General features: G+C 38.7%; 1 protein-coding gene across 16 annotated transcripts in view; it reads left to right on the forward strand.

Moving 5' to 3' along the window:
• The window catches only part of LOC140659716 (E1A-binding protein p400-like), a 52,758-nt gene extending 29,447 nt beyond the window's left edge, over nucleotides 1-23,311 (forward strand). For 5 of the 16 annotated variants that reach the window (XM_072879652.1, XM_072879663.1, XM_072879659.1 and 2 more), the window contains 29 exons: nucleotides 1,220-1,311; nucleotides 2,109-2,407; nucleotides 3,159-3,361; nucleotides 3,463-3,632; nucleotides 3,850-4,046; nucleotides 4,544-4,655; nucleotides 5,365-5,508; nucleotides 5,817-5,975; nucleotides 6,246-6,329; nucleotides 6,915-7,046; nucleotides 7,167-7,211; nucleotides 7,320-7,473; nucleotides 7,949-8,190; nucleotides 8,753-8,926; nucleotides 9,168-9,215; nucleotides 10,226-10,362; nucleotides 10,955-11,011; nucleotides 11,138-11,216; nucleotides 11,804-12,004; nucleotides 13,049-13,094; nucleotides 13,190-13,299; nucleotides 13,927-14,131; nucleotides 15,218-15,381; nucleotides 15,756-15,962; nucleotides 16,266-16,461; nucleotides 17,087-17,217; nucleotides 17,888-18,055; nucleotides 18,803-18,880; nucleotides 20,788-23,311. In XM_072879652.1, coding sequence (XP_072735753.1) covers nucleotides 1,220-1,311; nucleotides 2,109-2,407; nucleotides 3,159-3,361; nucleotides 3,463-3,632; nucleotides 3,850-4,046; nucleotides 4,544-4,655; nucleotides 5,365-5,508; nucleotides 5,817-5,975; nucleotides 6,246-6,329; nucleotides 6,915-7,046; nucleotides 7,167-7,211; nucleotides 7,320-7,473; nucleotides 7,949-8,190; nucleotides 8,753-8,926; nucleotides 9,168-9,215; nucleotides 10,226-10,362; nucleotides 10,955-11,011; nucleotides 11,138-11,216; nucleotides 11,804-12,004; nucleotides 13,049-13,094; nucleotides 13,190-13,299; nucleotides 13,927-14,131; nucleotides 15,218-15,381; nucleotides 15,756-15,962; nucleotides 16,266-16,461; nucleotides 17,087-17,217; nucleotides 17,888-18,055; nucleotides 18,803-18,880; nucleotides 20,788-21,060 — 4,307 coding nt within the window. In that variant the 3' untranslated portion in view covers nucleotides 21,061-23,311. The remainder of the gene's footprint in view (nucleotides 1-1,219; nucleotides 1,312-2,108; nucleotides 2,408-3,158; nucleotides 3,362-3,462; nucleotides 3,633-3,849; nucleotides 4,047-4,543; nucleotides 4,656-5,364; nucleotides 5,509-5,816; nucleotides 5,976-6,245; nucleotides 6,330-6,914; nucleotides 7,047-7,166; nucleotides 7,212-7,319; nucleotides 7,474-7,948; nucleotides 8,191-8,752; nucleotides 8,927-9,167; nucleotides 9,216-10,225; nucleotides 10,363-10,954; nucleotides 11,012-11,137; nucleotides 11,217-11,803; nucleotides 12,005-13,048; nucleotides 13,095-13,189; nucleotides 13,300-13,926; nucleotides 14,132-15,217; nucleotides 15,382-15,755; nucleotides 15,963-16,265; nucleotides 16,462-17,086; nucleotides 17,218-17,887; nucleotides 18,056-18,802; nucleotides 18,881-20,787) is intronic. The other 11 variants (XM_072879657.1, XM_072879664.1, XM_072879661.1 and 8 more) reach the window with 7 other exon arrangements.
• Nucleotides 23,312-23,447: the final 136 nt, after the last annotated feature.

The raw sequence follows: 23,447 nt of genomic DNA on the forward strand, positions 1-23,447 counted from the left end.
CAGCCTCCCAGTTGTTGGGAGGTAAAGGATTTCTGTCATAGTTTGCAAGATCTGTGGCTCAAATGTTTCACCCTCCAGCTCTGATTACATTACAGGTACTCCTAATATGGCCACAGTTCAGAATGAAAATTTAATGTAAGATTTCTACAAAAACTCGTGCATCTTACTACTCTCATGATGGTAAAAAGAGAGCTCCGTTAAAAGCAATAATAACTAAAGTACTGTTTCCAACTGATAAAAGAAAACATTATTTTTGTTGTTCATCTTTGGAGGAAGATGTAAAGCATATTGAAAATACTTATTTTGACTTTCTGAATTTTGGATAAAATGCCAAATAAATTCCATTGCGTGGGTGATTGGAAATTATAATTGCTGGGCTCATGTGTAGCTGTGTAGTAAAATCAGATTTATACTGGCTATCTGTATTAGCTTGTTTGTAATAAAAATGTGGAAAGGCAAAGCTTAAACCTCTGCATACTCCTTGGAGTCTGTTATTCTTAATGTAAGGGCTAGCACCTGCTTATTAACTTGAATGCAATTCTTCATGGGTGTATTGACTCGCCACTAAATACAGTTTCACAGGGACTAGTGGAGGGTTGTGGTGCTTTTCTAGTACAAATAATCAGTGCTGACGAGCAATGCATTCTGGCTGAGATAGAAACCTATATATCCTATCAAGAAAATAACTGCTACGCAGTGTCTGTAGTCTGCTAGTACATGAAGGGTAGTATGGTAGTTTTGATTAGTTTACTTGTATGTAATGTTCTCATAGTTTAGTTAGCTGTCTGGGAAAACATCTGCTAGCAGTTGAATTCACACGAATGCTACTGTGAGATTCCATCATATAGCTTTATCAATTTGTAGATACACTGAATTCATATGTTTCCTGAAAAATCTTAGATGATTAGTTTAAGATAAATTAGAACAATCTTTTCCTGATTTAGAGTATAACTAAAATTCCATTTTAGTTATTATTCATTGTTTCTAGAGTAAAATTCCATTGATCTATCTTGGACTTTTGTGAAAACAGTTGGTGTAAACATCTGTCAGATACGTGATGTGTAACAAAGTACAAATTTGGTATACCTGATGGACATTTAGACTAAAAATTTGTCTGCAATTATGATGTGTTACAGCTATGAAATGTCTGCTTATTGAAAATAATAAATGAAACCAATCTTCAGAAGAATAAATATATAAACACAAGGTTTATCCTCAGTTTGTATTCCAGGTAGAACTGCAGTTACTAATTTGTCATCTGGTGACATGGGAGCAGCGTTAAAACCAGCACCTACACATGGACAATTGCAGGTACTTAATTTTTATTTTCTTATGGGAACACAACTTTTCAGGATTGATACTAAGTCCATGTAATAGTTGGAAGCTATAATTTACAAAGCTGGAATTAATTAGGAACTTTGACGATTACAGATTAGGTAAAAACCCCAACTTTTGTCAGTGTTTCAGGTTGACAGATATGATGCATTTTCATCTATAATCCATAGTTTAAAATAAATTCTGGTTATCAAAGCAGCTGACAGCTTTCTTGTGCTGTGATAGCAGACAGGTTCTTACAACTGTAATATATCGTAATTATGTAGTAATGCATAAATAAAGGAATCATAAGATTTTCTGTGTGTTTTAAACACAAAGGCAATTGGGCAAATTTTTATAGATTTCTAATCTTAACAAGTTTTTAGAAAGGGCACTCAAGCAACCTATAAAGCATAGGGAAACATCAAGTGTGTGTTAACATGTGGAAGAACCTGCACCTTATCAATATTAACGTGTTAAATGAAATGTCCCAAATATGAATGATTAATTTTGTTTTATTTCCAAAACTATGAAAATGTACTTTAAAAAGCCAAGAGGATACTAAACTAAGATAGAATTGACTCTTTATTATGAATTGAATTTAGCTGTAGTCTTCAAATTTTGTCTGAAATTTATAACTTTTGTGATTGGTCTAAGTAGTTGTTATAATCTAGGATGTTGGTGGTATAAAGCACACAGTACTCTGATCCTGATAGCTTCATTCTAAAGAAACTCAAATTCCTAAGTGATTGTGATGAGCAGCAAATGTTTTTTTCCAACTTTTCTTGGCAAAGGAAACATATGAAGAAAAGAACCGGCTTTTGAAGGAGCGCCTGGACAGAATATTTTCTGGCAATGAGCGCCGTTGCTCACGGGCCCCAATGTATGGCAGAGACTTGCTGAGTGTCTGTTCTTTGACTGGTGAAAGAAAGCCCTCTCAGCTGCCTTCCAGTGAAGACAACAGTTGGAGGTGGGCTGGCTTTGTGAACTGTTGCCTTTCTTCAAGTGCCTCGGGAGGCCCAAGTAACCCTTTGCAAGAAATGATCCTGACTTTGGTTCAGCAACAAGAGTCTCTAAAGGATGTTGTTAACAGGTAATGTGTGATTCTGCCTTGTAAGCCTTTACCACATTTAGTTATTTCTTAAACACTCCTTTTCAAAAAAGCTTTAAAACCTTGTTTCTGTTCTTGAGCTTGTTTGGTTTAGACTGATTTATTTAGCAGTAAATGATGTGCAGTATGAACATAAAAATAACAGTTGCGTCTGTTTCTCTTAGGATCTTTATAGTAAGAGTTTTCAGTGCCTCATTCCTATTTGCAAGCCTAAATTCAGCTGACCATACTTCAGCTTACATTCTTATGCTTTGGATTTACTTCTGATTAAGTACCTCTTGGAGCCAACCAGCAAAAGTTGAGACAGAGACGCAGGCAGAAGATAGTTTAGCTAAAGCTGACATTTAGTGGATTGTGCGCAGAGCAGTAGCTGCAGTTTTCTAGAAACGTGAAATGCAACTAGAAGAACTCAGACTTTTTTGAATTGCTTTTAGTAAGTTTGGTATGATGGGTGTGTCTGTGTTTGAGCTCCAGTGACTGAATACAGCGGTCACAGTGCAAACACCTTAGCAGAAGCTATCATCAAAGCAGACGAAACAAAACAAAAAGATAAAAGGAGATAGAGAATATTAACACTTTGAAGGTATGCAGCCCTTACTAAGTCACTTTAACAAAGTGGTTAGATAATAGTGTAAAATTCCATGGTTGTCAGGCTGAAAATTATTGCTGCAGGTGATCGTTTTGTATGTAACCTTTTAAACTGGTATATCCCTTGTTTTGATGCTTTTCACAGGGCTCTCTTCGTATTGCCAGCTGCCGTTGCTGCTCCCCCATGTTTGTATGTGGCAAATCCTCCCCCTTCATATAGTCACAGATTGAAACTCCTTAAGCACAGTCTTAAGCAGAAGGCAGCTCCACACTTGCATCAGTTGCAACAGATTACAACTCCTCACTTGCTACAGTTCCCTGACCTCCGGCTAGTGCAGTATGACTCAGGTAAAGGAAGACATTTGGTGATAATATTTCAGTAATTTCCTGTTTCACAGGAATGGAATTTCTATATAAAACCATTATTGGTTTTCTTGTTTGAAATACAGGAAAATTAGAAGCTCTTGCTGTCTTGCTTCAAAAGTTGAAATCCGAAGGGCGCCGTGTGCTGATTTTGTCGCAGATGATTCTGATGTTGGACATACTGGAATTGTTCCTGAATTTCCATTTCCTCACATTTGTGAGGATTGATGAATATGCTAACCATGAACAACGGCAGGTAAGTTTGCCCTAACTGTTGTCCACTGGTACAGCAATATGTGGTGCTCGGGCTTTTATATGCTACGGCAGGGGAAGGAAATTTGCCTTGTTTCTTACTAATTTTGAAACACTGGACTTGTTTTTGTCTGTTTTTTATTAGGCTCTAGTGAATTCAGTTTGTTATTTTATTTTGGTGTATGGTTTATTTACTCCTTGCTTTTATTCCGTTTATGTAGGAGCTGATGAAAATTTTCAACAGAGACAAGCGCATTTTCTGTGCCATCCTTTCCTCTCACAGTCGTTCCACTGGAGTCAATCTTGTTGAGGCAGACACCGTTGTGTTCTATGACAATGATCTAAACCCAGTGATGGATGCAAAAGCTCAGGAATGGTGTGACAGAATTGGGAGATGTAAAGACATCCATATATACAGGTGATGGTTACAGATCAATGACCGCTCTTTAACATGCTTTAATGTAAGGTTAATGCAGATAGTGCTACTCTGTATGATCTGAAATAAAGTGGAAACAGTGTTGAAAACTTCGTCTCACTTCAATAAAAAAGATGCCAGGTTATCACATGAAAATGTGGTCTTTCTTAAGACCAAATGTAATGAATGAATCGTACCTGCATGGTTTTTGTCTGTGAGTTTACATGGAATTTTTAAAGTGAGGCCTTTCTTGATTTTTTTTTTTTTTTAAAGTACACTGATTGTTAAAAGGAAGCTTTAAAGTAGAGATAGTAGTATGTGTGTTTTTCTGGGCCTGTAACCAGAACTAAAAAAGAAAACCCACAAATCACCACATTTTAAGAGTTCAGTGTTATTCTCTAAGGGCAATTTCTCTTTCTGTTTTTGAAAGCTGTTTTGGAAATGACTTACCAGATTTCTATTATTTTCTTTTTCTTTTTTCTTTTTTTCTTTTTTTTTAGGCTTGTCAGTGGTAATTCTGTGGAAGAGAAGCTTTTGAAAAATGGCACAAAGGACTTGATCAGAGAAGTAGCTGCTCAGGGAAATGACTATTCAATGGCCTTTTTAACACAGGTAATTTAATATTCAAAATACATTCAAACACCTGTGTTGCAGTGTTTAGTAAGTTCAAACATCTGTGTTGGAGTGTTTAATAACAGTTTAGTAGAAATGTGTTTGGGCTAGAATTGATAGGTAAGCATATTAGATTTCATGATTGTTTGAACTCTAGGTGTTAGGGCCCCATTCTCTCAAATACTGTCCATCTGCTTTTATTCCGTTACTTGCATAATGATGCAGAGGCATCACCTATGTGACTTAATATATTCTGGTTTCTTGCACCCTTCTGCAAAATTCTGCAGAGCTTGTAAGGATGAAGGTTTCAACAACTTTAAAAATGTGAAATACAGCGTTTGGGTATCTAGTGAGATAGGGTCTCAATTGCTGCTCTGAAGATGCAGAAGACAGTGCTGCATTGATGAAGCTAGTCCACCCCCTTCTGGCACTCCCAGTGTGGTGGTGCAGGATGAGACTGTGTATTTCTGACTTTCCTATGACTGAGCTGTTAACACTTTATTCTACTCTGTAGTCCTACAGGAGAAAGTTACAGAAGAGAAAATGGGTGATTTTCCAGAAAGAATAGATAGAGGTTTATTTTTTCTTTAGTCAGTCCATAGTTTATAAGGTCACTTGAACCTGAGCTAATTCAAAGTTACATAAAAAAAATAGAATGGTCCCAAAAGCTGAATGTACTTCTCTTTTTGTTTTTCTTCTACTTACCAAGCAAACGATTCAGGAATTGTTTGAGGTTCATTCTCCCATGGAGGATTCTGGATTTAGAGTGAAAGCAGAAGAGTTTGTAGTACTTTCTCAAGAGCCATCTCCGGCAGAAAATATTTCACCTAAAGTGGCAAGACCGTTCATAGAGGTAATAATTAAGACATACATTAAAAATACAGCTGTGCAACATTAGTATTAAACAGCTGCCTTATCTTTTTTTATTTGGGTAAATTCTGTCAATCTTTTTTCCTGGTAGTTTTATGTTGTTTTGTCATTTTCCTTGTAACAAAACTTCCAAAAGCCCACAGTTGAGTTGTATACTTTCTGGGGACTGTTTCTCTTGCCTCAGCAGAGACTTATTCCAGAAATTTGTGTTGGATTTCAGTGAACTTCTTACGGGGTTTCTTTCCATATTTTTGAAGTCTTCATTATTTTTAAAATATGTCTTTCTGAAAGGCCCTCAACAGTATTGAGCAAGAGGATGAGGAGTCAAATGATCATGTACAAGAAATAGGACCCGAGTCAAGCATTGAACCTTTAATCTCGGAGCTCTGCGAGACAAAATACAATGAAGAGCCCTCACAGCTGCAGGAGTTAGTTGCTGTTGTGGATCAGGTACCATGACTTGCCATGAATATTTGGTTAAAAAGTAATGTTTAGTTCAAATATTTAAATTTCTTTGCAGTCTGGCCTTAAAGCAACTTTGTTGTCTATGGGATTGATACTCCCATTAAATGGATGGGAGATCTCCTACTGACTTAAGATGTTAAGCCATCAGAGAGGGAGATTAGTTTTAAGGAGAGCTTTGATACACTCTCCTTCAGTTAACATTTCTTTTATTATCCTCAATACTAACTTTTTTTTTCCTTTGATACGTTGTCTCAGCTGACTCCAATTGAGAAGTATGCTTTGAATTATTTAGAGCTCTTCCATGTTTCAGTTGATGAGAATGAGCCACGGCTGAATGAGGTAAAAAACCAGATCTTTCTTTTCTATGTTGTTCTGTCACAGTCTGTACAAGCAGGGTTATATTTTCAATGTGAAGTGGAAGTTTCTCCAAGGACATGGAATATAGCGTAGGCACTTCTGTGATCTTCTCTTGTTATACTTTATGAACACCGGAATGCCTTACAGAGAGCTTATTATTTTGGGATTCTCTTGGTTTAAGCAGTTCTTAATTTCTTTTTTATAAAATGGGAATGACATTCTTCAGCACAGCTCAGCAAATATTTGTTGTACTCCATTGATAGTGGGGGAAAAAATTTCATTAATTTCAGTGAGCCTGCTTATTTGGGTAAAGGAGCTGTGTTCTGGTTGTCTTGGTTGTTTAGCTGAAATTTGGAGTTTGCTTTATGTTGGTTTAAAGACCCTCATCAGAGACCAAAAAATCTCTTCTAAATGATGGTGCAAGTATCTGTTAAGAAATTCCTGTAAGCTTTCTGTGCCTGAAAATGTCAAAGTTCAAGGAGTTTGTCCATAAAAGTACAAATTGGTAACTTTTAATCCAGTGTCTGTTACTGCATAAAGTTTATAAGGAGTCTGACTTTCATTTAGATGGAATTGAAAACTGCAAAGAAAGCATGGGAAGTCCAGCATATGAAGGAGTTAAAGGAGAAAGAGCAAAAAATGCTTTGGGAGGATGAAGAGGAACTTCTAACTTACACTCGGGAGGATGCATACAACAAAGTAATTCCTGATTAGTCTTGTTTTTCTTAATAGTGTATTTCTTAACAGTTACTCTGAGAATACCTTTTCCCTCAGGGTTCAGTTGAATCATTTGAATTGCGTTCTCTTTTTGCTGTGTAGGAATATGTCTATGAAGGTCCAGATGGACAAACCGAAATAATGCCAGTAAGTGAAAGTAACACCAGGCAGCCTAAACAGGCTTTTTATTTTTTTGAAACATAAAGATCAGCGGAGAGTTAATACTGTAGTAACTACACATTTTGTTCTGTGCAGCTTTGGACTCCTCCCACTCCACCTCAGGATGACAATGATATCTACATAGATTCTGTTATGTGCCTGATGTATGATACCACTCCTATTCCAGAATCAAAGTTGCCTCCAGTGTATGTCAGGAAGGAACGTAAACGACACAAAACAGATCCATCTGGTAAGTGTTTGTTCAAAACTGTTCTGAGATTTATTCCAGAAGTTAAAAAAAAAAATCAGGGGATTTTTCATACCTCCTACATGTCTGGTCCAGTAAAGATCAAATTTGCAGGTTTGAAGAAATGAAAATTCTTGTCTCATTGTGGTCTTGAAGTAATAGAATCACTGGAAGCCCCAGTTCTTACAGTGTGTCTTTCTATTTAGACATACAGGTGTTCTTAAAGGACAATTTTAGAAAACAGGCATTTTACTATGTGAGTTAGGAGAAGGCTGATCTTAGTTTATACCAGGCTCTGATTAGTTACTGACAGTACGCTTTTAAGAGGCAGTGGGGAGTACTCTGTACACATGTAGGAGCATTTTGCGGCTATAAGTAGCAGAGAAGTCAAAGAATGGTAGTAACTATTTACCAATAATGTTTTTGGGTTTTTTTTTGTTTGTTTGTTTGTTTGTTTGTTTGTTTTTTTTTCCCTTAGCTGCAGGTAGGAAGAAAAAGCAACGTCATGGAGAGACAGTTATTCCACCTCGTTCACTTTTTGATCGAGCAACTCCAGGAATGTTGAAAATGCGCCGAGAGGGCAAAGAGCAAAAGAAAAACATCTTGTTGAAACAACAAACACAGTTTGCAAAGCCTTTGCCAACTCTTGTCAAACCAGCTGCTGAGGCTGGACAGGATAATCCAGAGTGGTTGATCAGTGAAGACTGGGCACTTCTGCAGGTCAGATCATACCTGCGCTTTCTGCTGTTATTATTTATTGTGGTTTTGCTTCTGATTTCCGAAATGACTCTTTCTGCGCTTTATCGCTTCAAGGTCGTTTCTAATTCTTAATGGCTAGTTTGGCATTTTGCTGACATAACTCAGAACAGATCGCCTATCATTTCTGTTCCTCTAAGGGGAAATTAAAGGTTAAACTACAAAATGCATGATTAAGTCCTATTTTTGTTGTAGAGACCACTTACTATTACATTCCAGATTAGTTGTGCTGGCTGGACATAGGGTAATGCAGCTAAGGTTCTCCCCACATTTGAGAAGAGAGCAGCACTTGAACGGCAGCTCTCTCTTCGTCTTATACCAATCTCCAAGTGTTTTCTTGCACATCAGTCTGCATAATAGCAATTTATGCTTATTTATTCTCTGTGAACGTAGGTGAACCCATAGCCTGAGCCCTAAGCTATCTGTATCCTTGTAGTAATGGTGTGTGGACACATGCAGATAAGGGTAGGTTTGGAAGATTGGAATGATTTGTCATCTGAAGCTTTTGTACCTTTATCTGTTGTAGGCAGTGAAGCAGCTGCTGGAGCTTCCTTTAAATCTTGCTGTTGTATCGCCAGCACACACTCCCAATTGGGACCTTGTTAGTGATGTTGTTAACTCATGCAGCAGAGTCTATCGCTCACCAAAACAATGCCGAAACAGATACGAAAATGTCATTATTCCAAGGGAAGAAGGAAAGGTGAGTTTACATAGAATGATGCGTCTTTTTTACCTTAAGTTTGTAGAGCTTTTTTTCCTTATCTCCGTAAACACTTGTTTTTTGTTAAATGTTTCAACAGTGTAAATAAATAACTTTTAAAAGATTATAAAGTTATCCTCATCAGGATTTCCACTTATTTTATGTGATTTCTTTGAAAAGAAAAAGCACCTGAACAAAATCTTCCACAAAAGATCATCTAACTTTCCTTCTTATTTTACAGCTAATGTACGAAGCTAATCCTAAAAAGAAGACAAAAAGTATTTATAAGGTGTGCATTGGTATTCTTTCAAAATCAAATCTAGACACTGTGGTATTTAGCAGCAATGGAGGTGGGCAGATAATTCATATGAGATCCATGTTGAGTGTTACTTGAGTTCTGAAACATCAATTAAAATTCCAAATTTATTTTTCCTTTCTTTGTTGATACAGTGGATTGACACCAGACTTCAGCTTTTGGATTTGATAGATAAATTTTAAATCATGCAAGAAGTTTGTGATTTCACTTAAACTGTAGTGGCTATTTTTCCATCTAACAACCACCACATAACTTATCCTGATTATTATGATGGTACTTAAGATCTGTAAGAATGTACTTCGTGCTAGAGTCTAAGTGGATTACAAATATATAGTGAATTTAATGCTTGAAGCACCTTTTAGTAAATGAGGATGATAGTACGCTACAGAAACAAAAATAAATTCCATGATTATAAACAACTTCTTCCAAACCATACAGCAATTTAGTGACAGAACTGGGTGGAGAATCTAGAACTTCTGACTAGTCCCATTCTCTGACTAATAAGCAGGTTTGTCCCTGACTGGCAGCTTCTACTTAGGAGAAGCCAAATGTTAGAATGGCATGGTGTGTTGGATGTTAACATAGCTTTGTTGGGAGAGCAGTGCAGTGATGGTTTTGTTATGTGTGCGCTATGCATAACTATAAACTAATGGGCTCTTGGTTTGGGTACTGAATTAAACTTGCAAAATCTAAACTAAAGCAAAGATTCTTTTTCAAATTAGAGTTTGCCATTTTGTATGTCCCCAAGTGCTGATGCCAGTGTGACCGTGAGAACTGCTCCTTATTTTGTTCTTTCTTTATATATTTCCCATAGAGTTTTGTGTAACAGTAGGTTATCAGTGACACGAGGCAGAAACCAGTCTGTGATAGATATGTTGGAGTACGTTTTTAAGTAATCTACAAGCGCACCATGTGTTTATACATAGACAAAACGCCACGTGGCTGTGTTCGCAATTGAAAGTTGGTTTGTTTTCATTTTTTAGACTAAAAACAGTCGTCCACTTCGTACCAATCAGATCTATGCTCAAGATGAGGGTGCAACCCACACGCAACTTTATACTAATCATTTTGAGATGATGAAAATGATTGCAGGGAAAAGAAGTCCACCTATCAAACCTCTGTAAGTTTAACTGGGATCATTCGATCTCCCCGTCACCACAGATCTCCTAGAGACTGTGTTCTGAATTGCTCTTGCAACTGAGAGTTGTTTTACACTCTGTTTCAAACTGCTGTTTTGTTTCTCTGTTCTTGATCTCTTTCCTTGCATCCTGACCTTCTGTTACTGGAATACCTTCATATTTCATGTGTTTGGGTTAGCTTTTACTCACTGCATGAATTTGTTTTGCATGATTAAAATTATGATTAAAATTAAAATCTCATGCAACTGAGAGCAGAAGAGCACTCAGTTGGTTTTTTTTTACCCTCCTTTATAAACTGCACTTTCTATTTGCCTGAACTGGAAACATTTTGATGTCTGTGCTGTTTAGTAGTACATCGTTTTCTATGTGTATTTCTGCAGTAACTTTTTCTGTATTCATTTAATATTTACTCTGAGTCTTTCTTAGAATGTCTATCTGTATGCAGGCTCCAGTACTGGTGGGAATATCATGAAAACTTCACCAAACCTGCGGTGTCATCCACTAAAACGTGAAATTAAATATTGTTTTTAAGTTTTTTTCTGTCTCCAGTAATACAGTTTTGCTCAATTTCAGACTTGGCATGAATCCTTTCCAGAAGAATCCAAAGCATGCATCAGTGCTTGCAGAAAGGTGAGCACTCTCTGTCTTAAAGGAGTTATGAATTACATAAAAGTGCTTTTTTTCTCTTCTTTTTTAACTTTCAGTTATTGATTTTTCAGTTATTGATTGTGTGCTTTGTTTTATCATTGTTTCTAGTGGAATCAACTATGATAAGCCACTTCCTCCAATTCAAGTTGCCTCCCTCCGAGCAGAACGTATTGCAAAAGAGAAAAAGGTACGGTCTCCATCTCAGCTTTATGTATGACTACAGTAATTAAAAAAATTAGACAACAGAGGAAGTATGAGAAAAGCTGCCTCCTGGGAGAAGTTTGGCGGTACAGTAGATGTGATGGGCAGCTGCAAATTGTTCATGTACTAGGGTTTAGATATCCAGGGTCCAAAGTGGGACCTTTGCTTGGGCCTGTATGTCTCACTCATACTCATTGTTTAGCAGCATCTTCTTGCAAAACATACTAAAAACATGTAAAAATCTTGTTTTATTCTTGACCATTCTGTAGCCTCCTTTCTTATATTATTCAGAAAGAGATACTTGTCCTTGCTTGTCAATGGTAAATTGCTTGTTGTGCTATGCTCTAAGCCATATAACCATGAATACAGCTTGTAGTTTGAAACTAGTTAGGTCATGTAACTTGGAGTTAGAGAGTTACAGTGAAGACAGATCTGTATGCTCTCTCTGCACACACATATATATTACATGCTTAGAATTAAAGGGGTTTTGTTTTGTTTTGTTTTTTAAAAATACATCCTGATTGTTACGTGCACTGTTTTGAAGACTATCAAGCTCACGCTTTGATTTCCTAGGCTTTGGCTGAACAGCAGAGGGCACAGCAACAGACAGGTCCACAGCCTCAGCAGCAGCAAGCTGGCCAGCAGCAAGCTCAGCAACCAGCTGTACAGCAAGCACAAGCCCAACCTCAGCCGCAGGCTCAGGCACAGGTAGTTCAGCAGCCACAGGCAGTAGTGCAGACTGCAGTAACTACTGTGGCCAACACAGCAGTATTGGTAAGAAAGGGAGGGCTTGGTGCTTCTGATGTAGTAACTTCAGTTCTTCTGTGTGTACCATATTTGCGTGTTCTATTTTCTCTGGAAAGTGAGAATTTTAGGTCAGTGTAGTGAGATGAAAACTCTTTCTTTCTTTCCTTTTTTCCCCCTGAGTATGCTGGGTATCTTCTTTTTTGCTCATTTATTAAGACTGTGTTCGTACCATTATAGCAATAGGTCTTGGCATTCTGAGGTGGAAAAACACCATATCCTTTGCAAAGATTTTTTGCCTTTTTCAGTTTAGACTTTACTTTAATCAAAGTCTGAGCAATACATTTACACAGTCATCGAACAGGGTTATACAGAGAACTCGGACAATAAAGAGAATGTAGCTGTAAGAGCTACTCTGTTAAGGTAGCTTTAAAACCAAACCTTTATTAACCTTTGCAAGGCAAGTGGAATGTTGCATCCTGCAGGACCTATCATGGTTGGTTTATTGCAAATCTGTGCAAAGTTTTCATGGCTTCCTTAAATCTAGAGTCTGTTTTAATGAGCCTGATGACAGGTCTGGGGCTTTTGTTTTTAGAGCTAATCCAGTTTGCATACTAATGTGTGCAGGCAGTGGTGATTTTGTTTTGCTTGTTGAAGGGTAAGAATACTACAGCTTTTAGAGAAAGAGACAGAGGATGGGTTCTGACCCATAAGTATTGCTGTGTATCTACTGCTCAGTGATGTTTATGTGTAAGTGGTTGTCTGTGGCGTGCCAGAGTAATGTATTGCTCCTTTCTTCTGCGAACAAGGATGTCAAATGACCAGTATTTACCGAACATTTGACTGGTCTCCAGTTGCTCATTAGTGTGGCAGAATCCTAATACATACATCAGTTGTTGTTGATATGTAAAATGAATGAACAACTGCAGAAGTAGCTGTGTATTTTGTTGCATTTTTCATATTTTGTCACTTCTGGAATACAGCATTGTGTTAAACAGCATAGTAGCGTAAGAGCTATATTCAGTTTTCTTTTATTGTTTTTCTGAACTGTTACCTCAATTGTCTTCTAAATAGGCGGGCACCATCAAAACAGCAGTTACGGGGACAAGTATACAAACCGGTAAGAAGACTTTATAATTAGAGATGCATTGGAGATGATAGGACATTTGGATTTTCATTTTTAGAATCTTACATTTAATCCTGGCTTACTTTCAGCTACGGTGAGTGGAAATGTCATAGTGAATACTGTTGCTGGAGTCCCTGCTGCTACCTTTCAGCCCATCAATAAACGTCTGGCTTCACCTGTTATACCTGGAACATTGACTGTGAGTAGATCGCATCAGTAGTTGTGTCCCTGGACTGATCTTGGTTGCATGTTTTATCAGCATATGTGTTTTCTTCTTTAGCTTTCCATGTTATCAGAACTTCTGCTTCTTGCAAATTCCATGTGCATCATGTGCTTCTGTATCAAACCCCTCTCCCTTACCAAAATATCAGAACACACTGGAACAGTTTTATCAGAAAAAAGCGCCTAATAGGTACTACTGTTAAAAATAGTTCGTAAACAAGTGCTGTCGTAGGCAACGTATTATGTCATTATCATTTCCAGCCTGTAACTGTTTTGTGCTTTGTTAATGATGATCTTTATTTTAATGGTTTAAGACTATGGAAGATAAAGCAAAAAATTGAAAGGTAGTAAAATCAAATTTCTGTAATGTAGTTAAGGGTTTGGTGATCAGCCTGGGTGAAAAAGATTTAACCAGATGCTAATTATGAGACATATCCAAATAGCAGATGTGTTAGATTTGGAAGATTTGGACCTTCTTTGCTTTTGCAGTGCTTTTGCATTTTTGATGTTTGTTTCTAGAATTGTATAGTCCATTTCCATAAGGTTCCATAGCTTTATATGAGGTATGGAAACTGTGAGAAATAATGACTGTGTTCCTTTTCAGACTTCGGGAGGCACTGCAACTGCACAAGTGGTACATACCCAGCAGCGAACTGCGGCAGCACCTGCTGCTTCCACAGAACTGGTGACCATAGCATCTACCCAGGGAGTTCGTGCAGTGACATCAGTGACAGCATCAGCAGTAGTAACTACAAACTTAACACCCGTGCAGACCCAGACAAGATCTTTGGTGACTCAAGTTACACCAGGTAATAATTGTGTGTTTAGGGATTTTTTCCAAGGGTACATAAAGGGCCCCAGAATTTCCGTAGGTTGCTTGACCACCATAGCCCCACAATATTGAAAGTCTGGATTTGTTGGCAGCACAATTAAACGGTGCTATGATTTTTAACTTGCTTTATTGTTGGTGCTCAGATTACATTTTTCTCCAGTATTTCTGGATAAAGTGTTGCAGTAGAGAGCTGCTTGGCCCCTAGGCATTATGATTAAAAAAGATTATTAATAATCTAGCAGTAAAATTGTCCTGGTTTTGGCTGGCATAGAGTTGATTTTCTTCCTAGTAGCTGGTACAGTGCTGTGTTTTGGATTTAGGATGAGAATAACGTTGATAACACGCTGATGGTTTAGTTGTTGCTGAGCAGTGCTGACACTGGTCAAGGGCTTTTCAGCTTCCCCTGCTCTGCCGGGTGCACAAGCAGCTGGGAGGGGGCACAGCCAGGAGAGCTGACCCCAGCTGGCCACAGGGCTATTCCATACCATAGGGCGTCATGCCCAGTATAGAAACTGGGGGGAGTTGGCCAGGGCAGCGATCACTGCTCGGGGTTGGGCTGGGCATCAGTCGGCGGGTGGTGAGTGGTTGCATCCCTTGGATTTTTTTTCCCTGGGTTTTGTTTCTCTCTCTCTTATTGTTTTCCTTTTCATTACAATTTATTATTATTTTTTGTTGTGGTTGTTCCAATTATTAAACTGTTCTTATCTCAGCCCACGAGTTTTCTTACTTTTGCTCTTCCGATTCTCTCCCCCATCCCACCGGCGGGAGGGTGACCAGGCGGCTATGTGGTACTTAATTGCCAACTGGGGCTAAACCACAACAAAAATATTGGAACTGACTATCTTGACTAAAAACCATTGTGAAGAAAGGAGCATAATTTTATTATTTACTCTGCTTTTACATCATGTTTATGCTAATGTCTTGTTATTTGTAGTTAGTCCACAAACTGTGCTGGAGCAGAAAAATATGCATTTAACAGCTTGGCTTTTCAGGTGAAATCAATCAATTAAACTGAATGTTGAAAATCTTTCTTCAGAGCATTTTGTTTTTTCTTTATTCACAGCTACACCAACAGTCCAGCTGTCTGGCAAAACAATCACCCCTGCTCACTTTCAGCTTCTGAGGCAACAGCAGCAGCAGGCTGCTCAGGTGCAGGTCCCACAGATTCAGGCTCAGGCACAAGCCCAGTCTCCAGCTCAAATAAAAACTGTAGGGAAATTGTCACAGGTGAGGAAATGCTTCTGAAGTAACGTGGCATGTTACTCTCGTTGTTATTGTAAGCATCATTAGCAGTGCGTGTTGTATCCTGTCTTCTTGGGCTAAAGTGAAATGCAGCTCTTTCTTAAATTTGATCCTACTAAAATGTCATTAAGGCAGTGAGTCTGATAGCCATTTCAAATGCTACCACTGTCACAGTAGGTCAGGATGTAAAGCACTTAATGTTACTTATTCACTGGCAACCCATTGCGTAAAGGAGTTGCATTCATCTTAACTAAAGTCTGGCATAGAATGTTTCTCCTTTAAAGCTCCAGATTCATTGCCATTTTTTTCCTGTAGTCATGTAAAAGATTGGAAATGATGGAAGTGTTTGATTTTTGCAGGAGCAGCTGATCAAGTTGCAGAAGCAGAAACTGCAGCTTCCCCAGCAGCAGGCAGCGCAGCAGACACAACAAGGGGCACAACAACAAACAGCCCAAGTACAAGTGCAACAGCAACAGCAAACTCAACAACTCACTGCTGTTACAGCACCTCGTCCTGGCGCAGTTCTCACAGGCACTACTGTGACAAACCTGCAAGTTGCTCGTCTTGTAAGTTGTCTTTGACTTTGCAAAAACAGTCTTAAACACCTTATTTTCTTTGCTGGTTTAAATGAACTGGATACTGGTCATTCATGCACACAAGTGCCCTTTGCATTACTTAGGCAGTACAAAAGATACAGCTGTAACATAAATAGTTTTAAATTGCACTTACCCACTGATACCATCTCTGAAGTGTATTACTGTAAAGGAGCAATTATATTTAGAAACATTTACTATCACTTTATAATGACCTGTTATATGCAGCAAATATTTTTTGTGCCAGTACAATAATCTTCATTCCTTACTGCTTAGACTCGTGTTCCTGCTTCCCAGCTTCAAGCACAAGGACAGATCCAGGCCCAAACTCCGCAAGCAGCACAGGTTGCTTTGGCAAAGCCTCCGGTAGTGTCTGTTCCAGCTGCTGTTGTGTCATCTGCAGGAGTCACTACACTCCCCGTTACTGTTGCAGGCATTAGTGTTGCCATTGGGCAGCCACAGAAAGCAGCAGGTATGTCAACAGACTTGCTAAAACGTAATAAAATTTTAAATCCCACTTTTAAAAAAGTAGGATGTTTCAAGTAATGTCTTCTGTGGGACACTCATGCTTTTTAAAAACTAAAGTGATAGAGGTTGCATTCCCGTTTGTTTCAAAAATGAGGTTAGAGAATTACACTTATTCCATTTAATCTAGAGGTTAGCATGATTCTTTAGCCAGATGTGGTTGGGGGTTTTTTTTTGTTTGTTTGTTTTAATCTGTGCATGAGAGTAGGTGAGCAGATATAGTTTTAAAAATAAAGACATAGCAATTTGATACTTTTTTTAAAAATGCAAAATGGCAATAGGAAGATTTGTATTTCATAACGGTCTCCTGTAGTACGGACAGAATTTTTCCTGTAGGAGGATTATTGTTAGAACACAAAGTTTAGTCATGCTCTTAGAGAACAGAATGTTGTTTTCTCCACTATCAAAATCATATGTCTTATTCCCATTAAAATCAGTGGGTTATTAGTGCTCAAAGCTATGCAGATGTATAAGTCTATAAAAAGCACGATCTGTGTTTGCAAGCTGTGATTACTGGGACAAAGCAATAAAATGAGGACTCTTACAGTTCTAATTATTTTTGTAATTTTCAGGAGGCCAGACGGTAGTTGCACAGCCACTGCATGTCCAGCAGCTTCTAAAGCTCAAGCATCATCAAGCAGCACAGCAACAGAAAGCTATCCAGCCTCAAGTTGCACAGGGTCAAGCTACTGTGCAGCAAAAGGTATTTGTTGTTTGCTCTCCCACTGAGTTACGTAATGCTTCTGTGGTTGTAAAGCTTCAGCTCTGAATTATGAGGACACTCCTAGAGAGTCAGTCTATGCCTAGGGGTGAATCTTAAGTATATCTGGAGAGAACGGTTTCTCATGTGCCTTGTCAGGTGCTTAATAATTTTTTCAATAAGGCAGCTATTTGGTGTGATTTCTCATGCCCCAAACTGAGTTTTCTTTTTTAAGTAACAAAGATTAAGATTCTCTTTAGTCACTTCTAATATAACCAAATGTGGAAAATTCCCCAGGATTGTCACTGTGTACAATATAATTTGTGCAAAATATACTTTTTCCTGAAATGTCATGTTCTCATGGGCTTTGCTGTCAGTCAGCCACCAATGTGGTTTTTTGGAAGTGCATTATCGTATTAAGTGTGTGTATGTGTGCATGTGTGTAAGAGAGAACCTTTTCAGTAAGTACTTTGAGTGATTCAGAGTATTTGTATAAGGGCATGGAAGCTTTTGCCTAGTGCTCATTTCGCTATTACTAAGCCTTTTGGCTTAGGATTTGACTAAGGATTTTGTTTCAATAATTAAATGCAATTAATCCTGTTAGCTACATACCTATTCTTTAAAATACACATGTATTTTGTAGTCATTAATGCCTTTTTTTTCTCTTCTGCAGATAAATGCTCAACAGGTTACGGTCCAAACCCAACAGCAGACTTCACAGCAACAAAAAGTAACTTACACTACACAGCCTGCCATTAAAACACAGTTCTTAACAACTCCAATTTCCCAAACCCAGAAACCAGGTGGAACCCAACAAGTGCAGGCCCAGATTCAGGTACAGGTAACACAGGTTTACACATTTAAACTCTACTGTGACTGGAGAATTGTAAAGGTGACAGGTGATGTAGCATTTTAGCATGCAGCCATATTAGTTCTAGTCACACATTTGTTTGAATTGGCTTTATAATAAAATTCATTGGTGCTGAATATATGTGGCCATATAGCAGGTCAGAGGAACTCTCTGAGCTGTAAGTTCACCTTTCCTCTTTGAAATAAATAAATAGTCACTCCTTTTTATTAAGCAAGGGATTCCATACTGTGTTTACTATGGAAAATTCAGCCAGAGTTCTTCCGTTTTCTGGTGCTGCCTCCCAGCCTACTCTGTGGCAGAACAGTAGGTGACAGTTCAGTTATCTTCTTTTCTGCATAACTGGATCAGTCTAACCAAGGAAAAAGGGGGTTAGGAATTGGAAGCTTTAGTCTTTCAAAAGTATATCTGAGATAATGTAGCCCATTAGAACTTCTGTGCTTCCTTCAATTTTATGTATAGTTAGGAGGAAATGAGTATGTTGCAGTTAAAATTGAAAACACAACTTTTCCTCTTCCTCTCCTAGCTAAGTTCTTCAATACACTGATCTAAAAACTTTTACAAAAGTTCAGTATCACTGAGAATGCCAAGCTGCAACTTACCATGAACAGGACTTTGGAAGGGTTTTCACTTGGTAGCAGTTTTGGTAGGTATGGTGTTTTGCTGCTATTAGCAATTTTTTATTTTGACCAAATCTTTCTTTATTTCATGTCACTACAGGTTGCAAAACTTCCACAAGTGGTCCAGCAACAGGCTACTGTTGCCAACATTCAACAGATGGTTTCGGTTTCCCAACAGGTAGGTTTTGCGCTTGTCAAATACAGCACCAGAAATACGATCCTACTGAAAGCTCATTTGTTTGGAATATGTGTATTTTTTGCCTTATGTGTGGCATAGGCAGTATTTTTGAAGGATATAGCAAGTGCCCTTCTATAAAAATGAGTCATGTGAATACCGAGTCAGCTGCTGTGTATTCTCTAGCCTAAAACTTTGGTAGATGGAGCAATGTTTGTTCATCACTGTAGATAAGCTGAAAAACAGATTTTAAAAAATATTTTCTAGAGCTGAAAGAATTTTTTAAAATTGGTTTCTTGTGTAGTCAAGATAGCAAATAATTGAACTAATGAGCGCCATCTGAGTTTGTTCTACAAAAATTGGGACAAATTGAAGGTTACAAGTTGTTTTGTTCCAGTTCATAAAGCTGTGCCAAGTGCTTTGTAAAAGTCAGAATGATGTGGTATCTGTTCTAAATGTGGTGTGCTAACGGACGGGACTAGGGCAAGAGAAGGTCAGACAGTTTGGTTTCCCCTCCCCTAACTACCAGGCCGTTTATTTAACACTGTTTTAGGCCACATATTCAGCACTAATGAATTTTATTATAAAGTCAATTTAAACAAATGTGTTTATTTAACAATGTTATTCAGACCATTAGCAACAGGCGTATGTTACGCAGTTGATTGGCAGGAATGATTTAACTTTGGACGGTGGATGAAGTTACTGCCTTCAGTCCACAAAAATCTGAGCCGATCAGCTCTTAATCTGTCACAGTTTATAGTGCGGTGTTTAGTGCAGAATAAAATCTGTGACTGTTTATCTTAAAATGATGATAAAGTGATGTAAGCGGACTGATAACCACCTCAGATGTGAATGCTTCCAGGGCAAGGTGGACAGCAGGGAGTAGAAACCTCATCAGTCAACACAAGTCGAGTTGTCCTCTATAGTCAGTAGGAGCTCCTAGATAATTTTTCAAGGGACATTAAAAGCTAGATTTTCAAAAGTCATTGATGTTGGCATAACTCTGGGACTGTTGAAGTCTGTGGTAAAAAGACAAATAAACAGCTCCCCTCCCACACGTGCCAGTGGCATCAAAGGCAGTAGGATTAGGCCATGCTAAGTATGTTTAAAACTGCGGTCTTGGTGTGTATGTGGCATTCTTTTTACCTGCATTTTTAGTGCTTCCCAGTGGATTCCTCTTGTATCGGTCAAGAGTTAACTTTCCCCTGGAGAAGCCCTTGCAGCTTCATTTGGCTTCTGTGTCTGACAAAGGCAGCTGAAGCTGCTTCATTTTCATTACCTTGTTCTCTGAACAAGGAGACGTTGAATTTTTTTCTCCCTTGCTCTGGGTAGAGCTATGAAAATTAGATTTCTGGATGGAGTTCAAACTGTTCTACCCTAAATTGGCAAGAGAGACTGGCAGCTGTAGTCTGAAAGGGTAATGTCAGAGACTGGTAGGAAGCCTCAGTGGTGGTATTTATTGTCACAATATGGGTGCAGAGTGGGCGTTTTAACCTCTTTGATCCTCCATCTATCCTTCTGCTCTTTTCCTATTCCTTCACTTCTGCTTCTGCAGTACAGGAATTTTCCTGTTTATCCAGTGGGGTTTTACCTTCCATTTATCTTCTGTAAGAGATCTGGGGGAATATCCTTTGATTTGCACTGCAGAGATCCAAGTTACAGGCATCTTGGCTCTTAGTTATGATTTATAAGGCTCTAGAAAATGTGACAGAATGTTGTTTCTCACTGAAACCACAGAGCCTATGTTCCCAGAATCCTTCTCAGCCTTCCTACTTTGCCCAAGATGCTTGTCAGTCAAGAGAGCAAATGCCTGTATAAGTAAGATGCCTTCTGTAGAGTGGAAATTTAATGACTGCTCAGTTTAATGCCAAACCGTTTGTTCGTAATTGGCCTGTCATCCTCATGTCTAGGTACAAGCTCAACCCCAAACTGTGACACTTTCTCAGACGACAGCAGGTCAACAGCAGGTTCAGGTGATTCCTGCAACAACTGCTACTGCTCAGGTCGTCCAGCAGAAACTGATACAACAGCAAGTCGTGACAACAGCATCTCCCCAGATTCAGGCTCCAGGTGTACAGAATCCAGCCCAGACACCAGCAACACCTGAAGCCCAGAATCAGCAAGCAAAAGTACAAATGAGGACGCCTACTGTCAGATTAAAGGCACCTACTAAACCAAGTTGAACTAATGATTAAAATGCAATAACAGGGAAACACAGCATTTCTTGTTTGCTAAGCCAAGTGAGAAGCTACTCCAAACATCCAAATGAAGACAAACCACCTCTTTTTTTTTTTTTTTTTAGCAGAAGGTTTTTTGCTGGTGAACATTTAAACATGGAAACTCTCATGTAACTTCAGCATATTAGCAACTGTTTAGCACTCAAAATCTGTACAAGGTGCATACTGCCAGTGTTCTCTGTGCTCATTCAAACCAGATAAAGCAAACATCACTTATGTTTAAATTCTGCCCAGCTTCACAAAAGTAAAATGGTAAAATGCCATAAATGTCAGTAAAATTCATCTGTGTTAGCATACCATAAACTGCCCGGGGCAATATGCAGTTCTTTGCTATAGTTTGGATGTGTGCTCAGTATCCACGGTGAAGCCATTCAAAGAAGCAAGTGTGGCTAATACAGCAAAGTATTTTTCCATCTCTATAAAAGCTGCGTGTTGTTCTCGCTTGAGGTAAATACCTCTGGAAGATCTAACTTGTATTTGAAGTGCTCCCTGCAAAGTTTAGCCAATAAATGTGAAAACCTGTAAGTATATGTAATTAAAAAGGAAAAAAAGTTTCATTCTCCATTTTTGTAAGTCTTTTAAAATGTTTGTTAGTAGTTTTGTGTACAGTTTACTGAATCACCCAACCTGTGCGCTCATTCTCATATTTCACTTTAAGATAATGGATATTTTAGGCATGAACTGAGTAAATACTGTGTTGATAGTAGATGTGTATTAAAGTGTAGCCCATTTTTTTTTGTAAAAGAATTGTTCGGTGGATACAGCTAAACAAATGATCCGTAGCTGTTTCTCACGGGAATTCCGTCAAGGAAACTCTCCAACTGTTAAAATTTAATCTCTCAGTTTCATTCTGCTCTTGCAACATGTTTAAATGTGCAGTACTTTCTACTCAGCTTTCAGCTCGGGGGGCGGGGGGATGGAGGGCTGGGGGAAGGGGAGAATAGTGAAATTAAATCTAAGACTTAATTCTTCAACTGTGTAAAGAATAAGATCTAACTTTTGTACTATTCTTTTACTAAAGCTAATGATGAATGTATCTTCAGGTGGGTATTTTGGATGTGAATAGAGCGTGGCCTCTTCCTCCCAATCAGTTTGCCTTATTGTTATGAAAAAAAAAACAAGCAAAAAGCTGCATAGAACTGTGAGGGTTTTCTTTACTTTTCTTGCATAAAATGAAAAACAGACTCTGTTTGCAAACAGCACTGCGTGAGGAATCAAAAAGCTCTTGGTGGCTTGAATGGGTTTATTTTACTTTGGCCATAAAACTGCACCACGTGTAAAATTCAGACAAAATTACAACATTCCTTTTCTGAGATGGTTTTAAAATTATTTTTCCATTCTGTGATCTTTGTACTGTTTTAGGAAGGGAGCCTATTTAAAGGCAAGGAGAGCATATCTTTTGTTCTGATCTCTGTATGTACACACCCATTGGTACCTAGCAGTCCAAATGGCTTAAACAAGAAAGAATACCCGCTCAGCTCCTCTGTTTTAAGTAGGATAGGTCCAGCCCGTTCTGTTAAGATCACGAATGTAAACTCTGGGTCAGGCAGCCTTCCTGATTTTTTTTTTTTTTTTTTTTTAATACCCCTTTTCTCCTGCATCCTCTTTTTCTCAGACCCTCAGGTCTGCAAATACGGGGGCATTGTTGGGTTTTTTTACAGTTTGTGCATGCAGTAGTATTCTCCTGACCCTGCTGAACCGCGGGCTTGTGCCATGGCCTGAACTTCATTACTAGCCGCGAAGCTGGTAGCGTGGGCAGCGGAATAGTTTAAAATGCAAAGCAAATGCAATGGTAACAGATAACTGACGCTGTGTATAGTGTTGCTCATCCAAAAATATTGCTTAGTTAGCCCCAGTTTTACTTTTAAATGTTTAGCTCTTATTATGTGCATGAAAGTCGGGGGGGGGGAGGGGGGGAAACACTTCCAGCAGTGGGAAAGCTGTTGACAGCATCATTGTGCTGGTCTGATTTGGTGTCTAAAGAGGCAATTGTTTCTTGTTTAGGTCAGTTAATGAGGATAAAAATCACCTTTTTGTTTTTTTCCTTCTTTTTTTTCCTTTCGATGTGTCTTTCTCCCAGGAGTGTGTTAGGAAGTCAACCTGTAAATAACTTATGAACATAAGCATTTGTACTTGATCCAGTAGGATTGTAAGGAATAGTGATGTATCCTACCTGAAGGTGTAATAAAGTGTACATTTTTATAACACCGCCTTGCCCTGGCTTCTGTAACGCGCGGGGGAGGACGCTGCCGGCAGCGGCCTGCGGCGGGGGTCGCCGCCCCACGGACGGGGCCCTCGGGCCGTGTCTCCCCAGGGTGCGGCCTCCGGGCGGG

The sequence above is a fragment of the Ciconia boyciana genome, chromosome 15 (assembly GCF_034638445.1).
Source record: "Ciconia boyciana chromosome 15, ASM3463844v1, whole genome shotgun sequence".
In the NCBI taxonomy this organism is placed as follows: Eukaryota; Metazoa; Chordata; class Aves; order Ciconiiformes; family Ciconiidae; genus Ciconia; species Ciconia boyciana.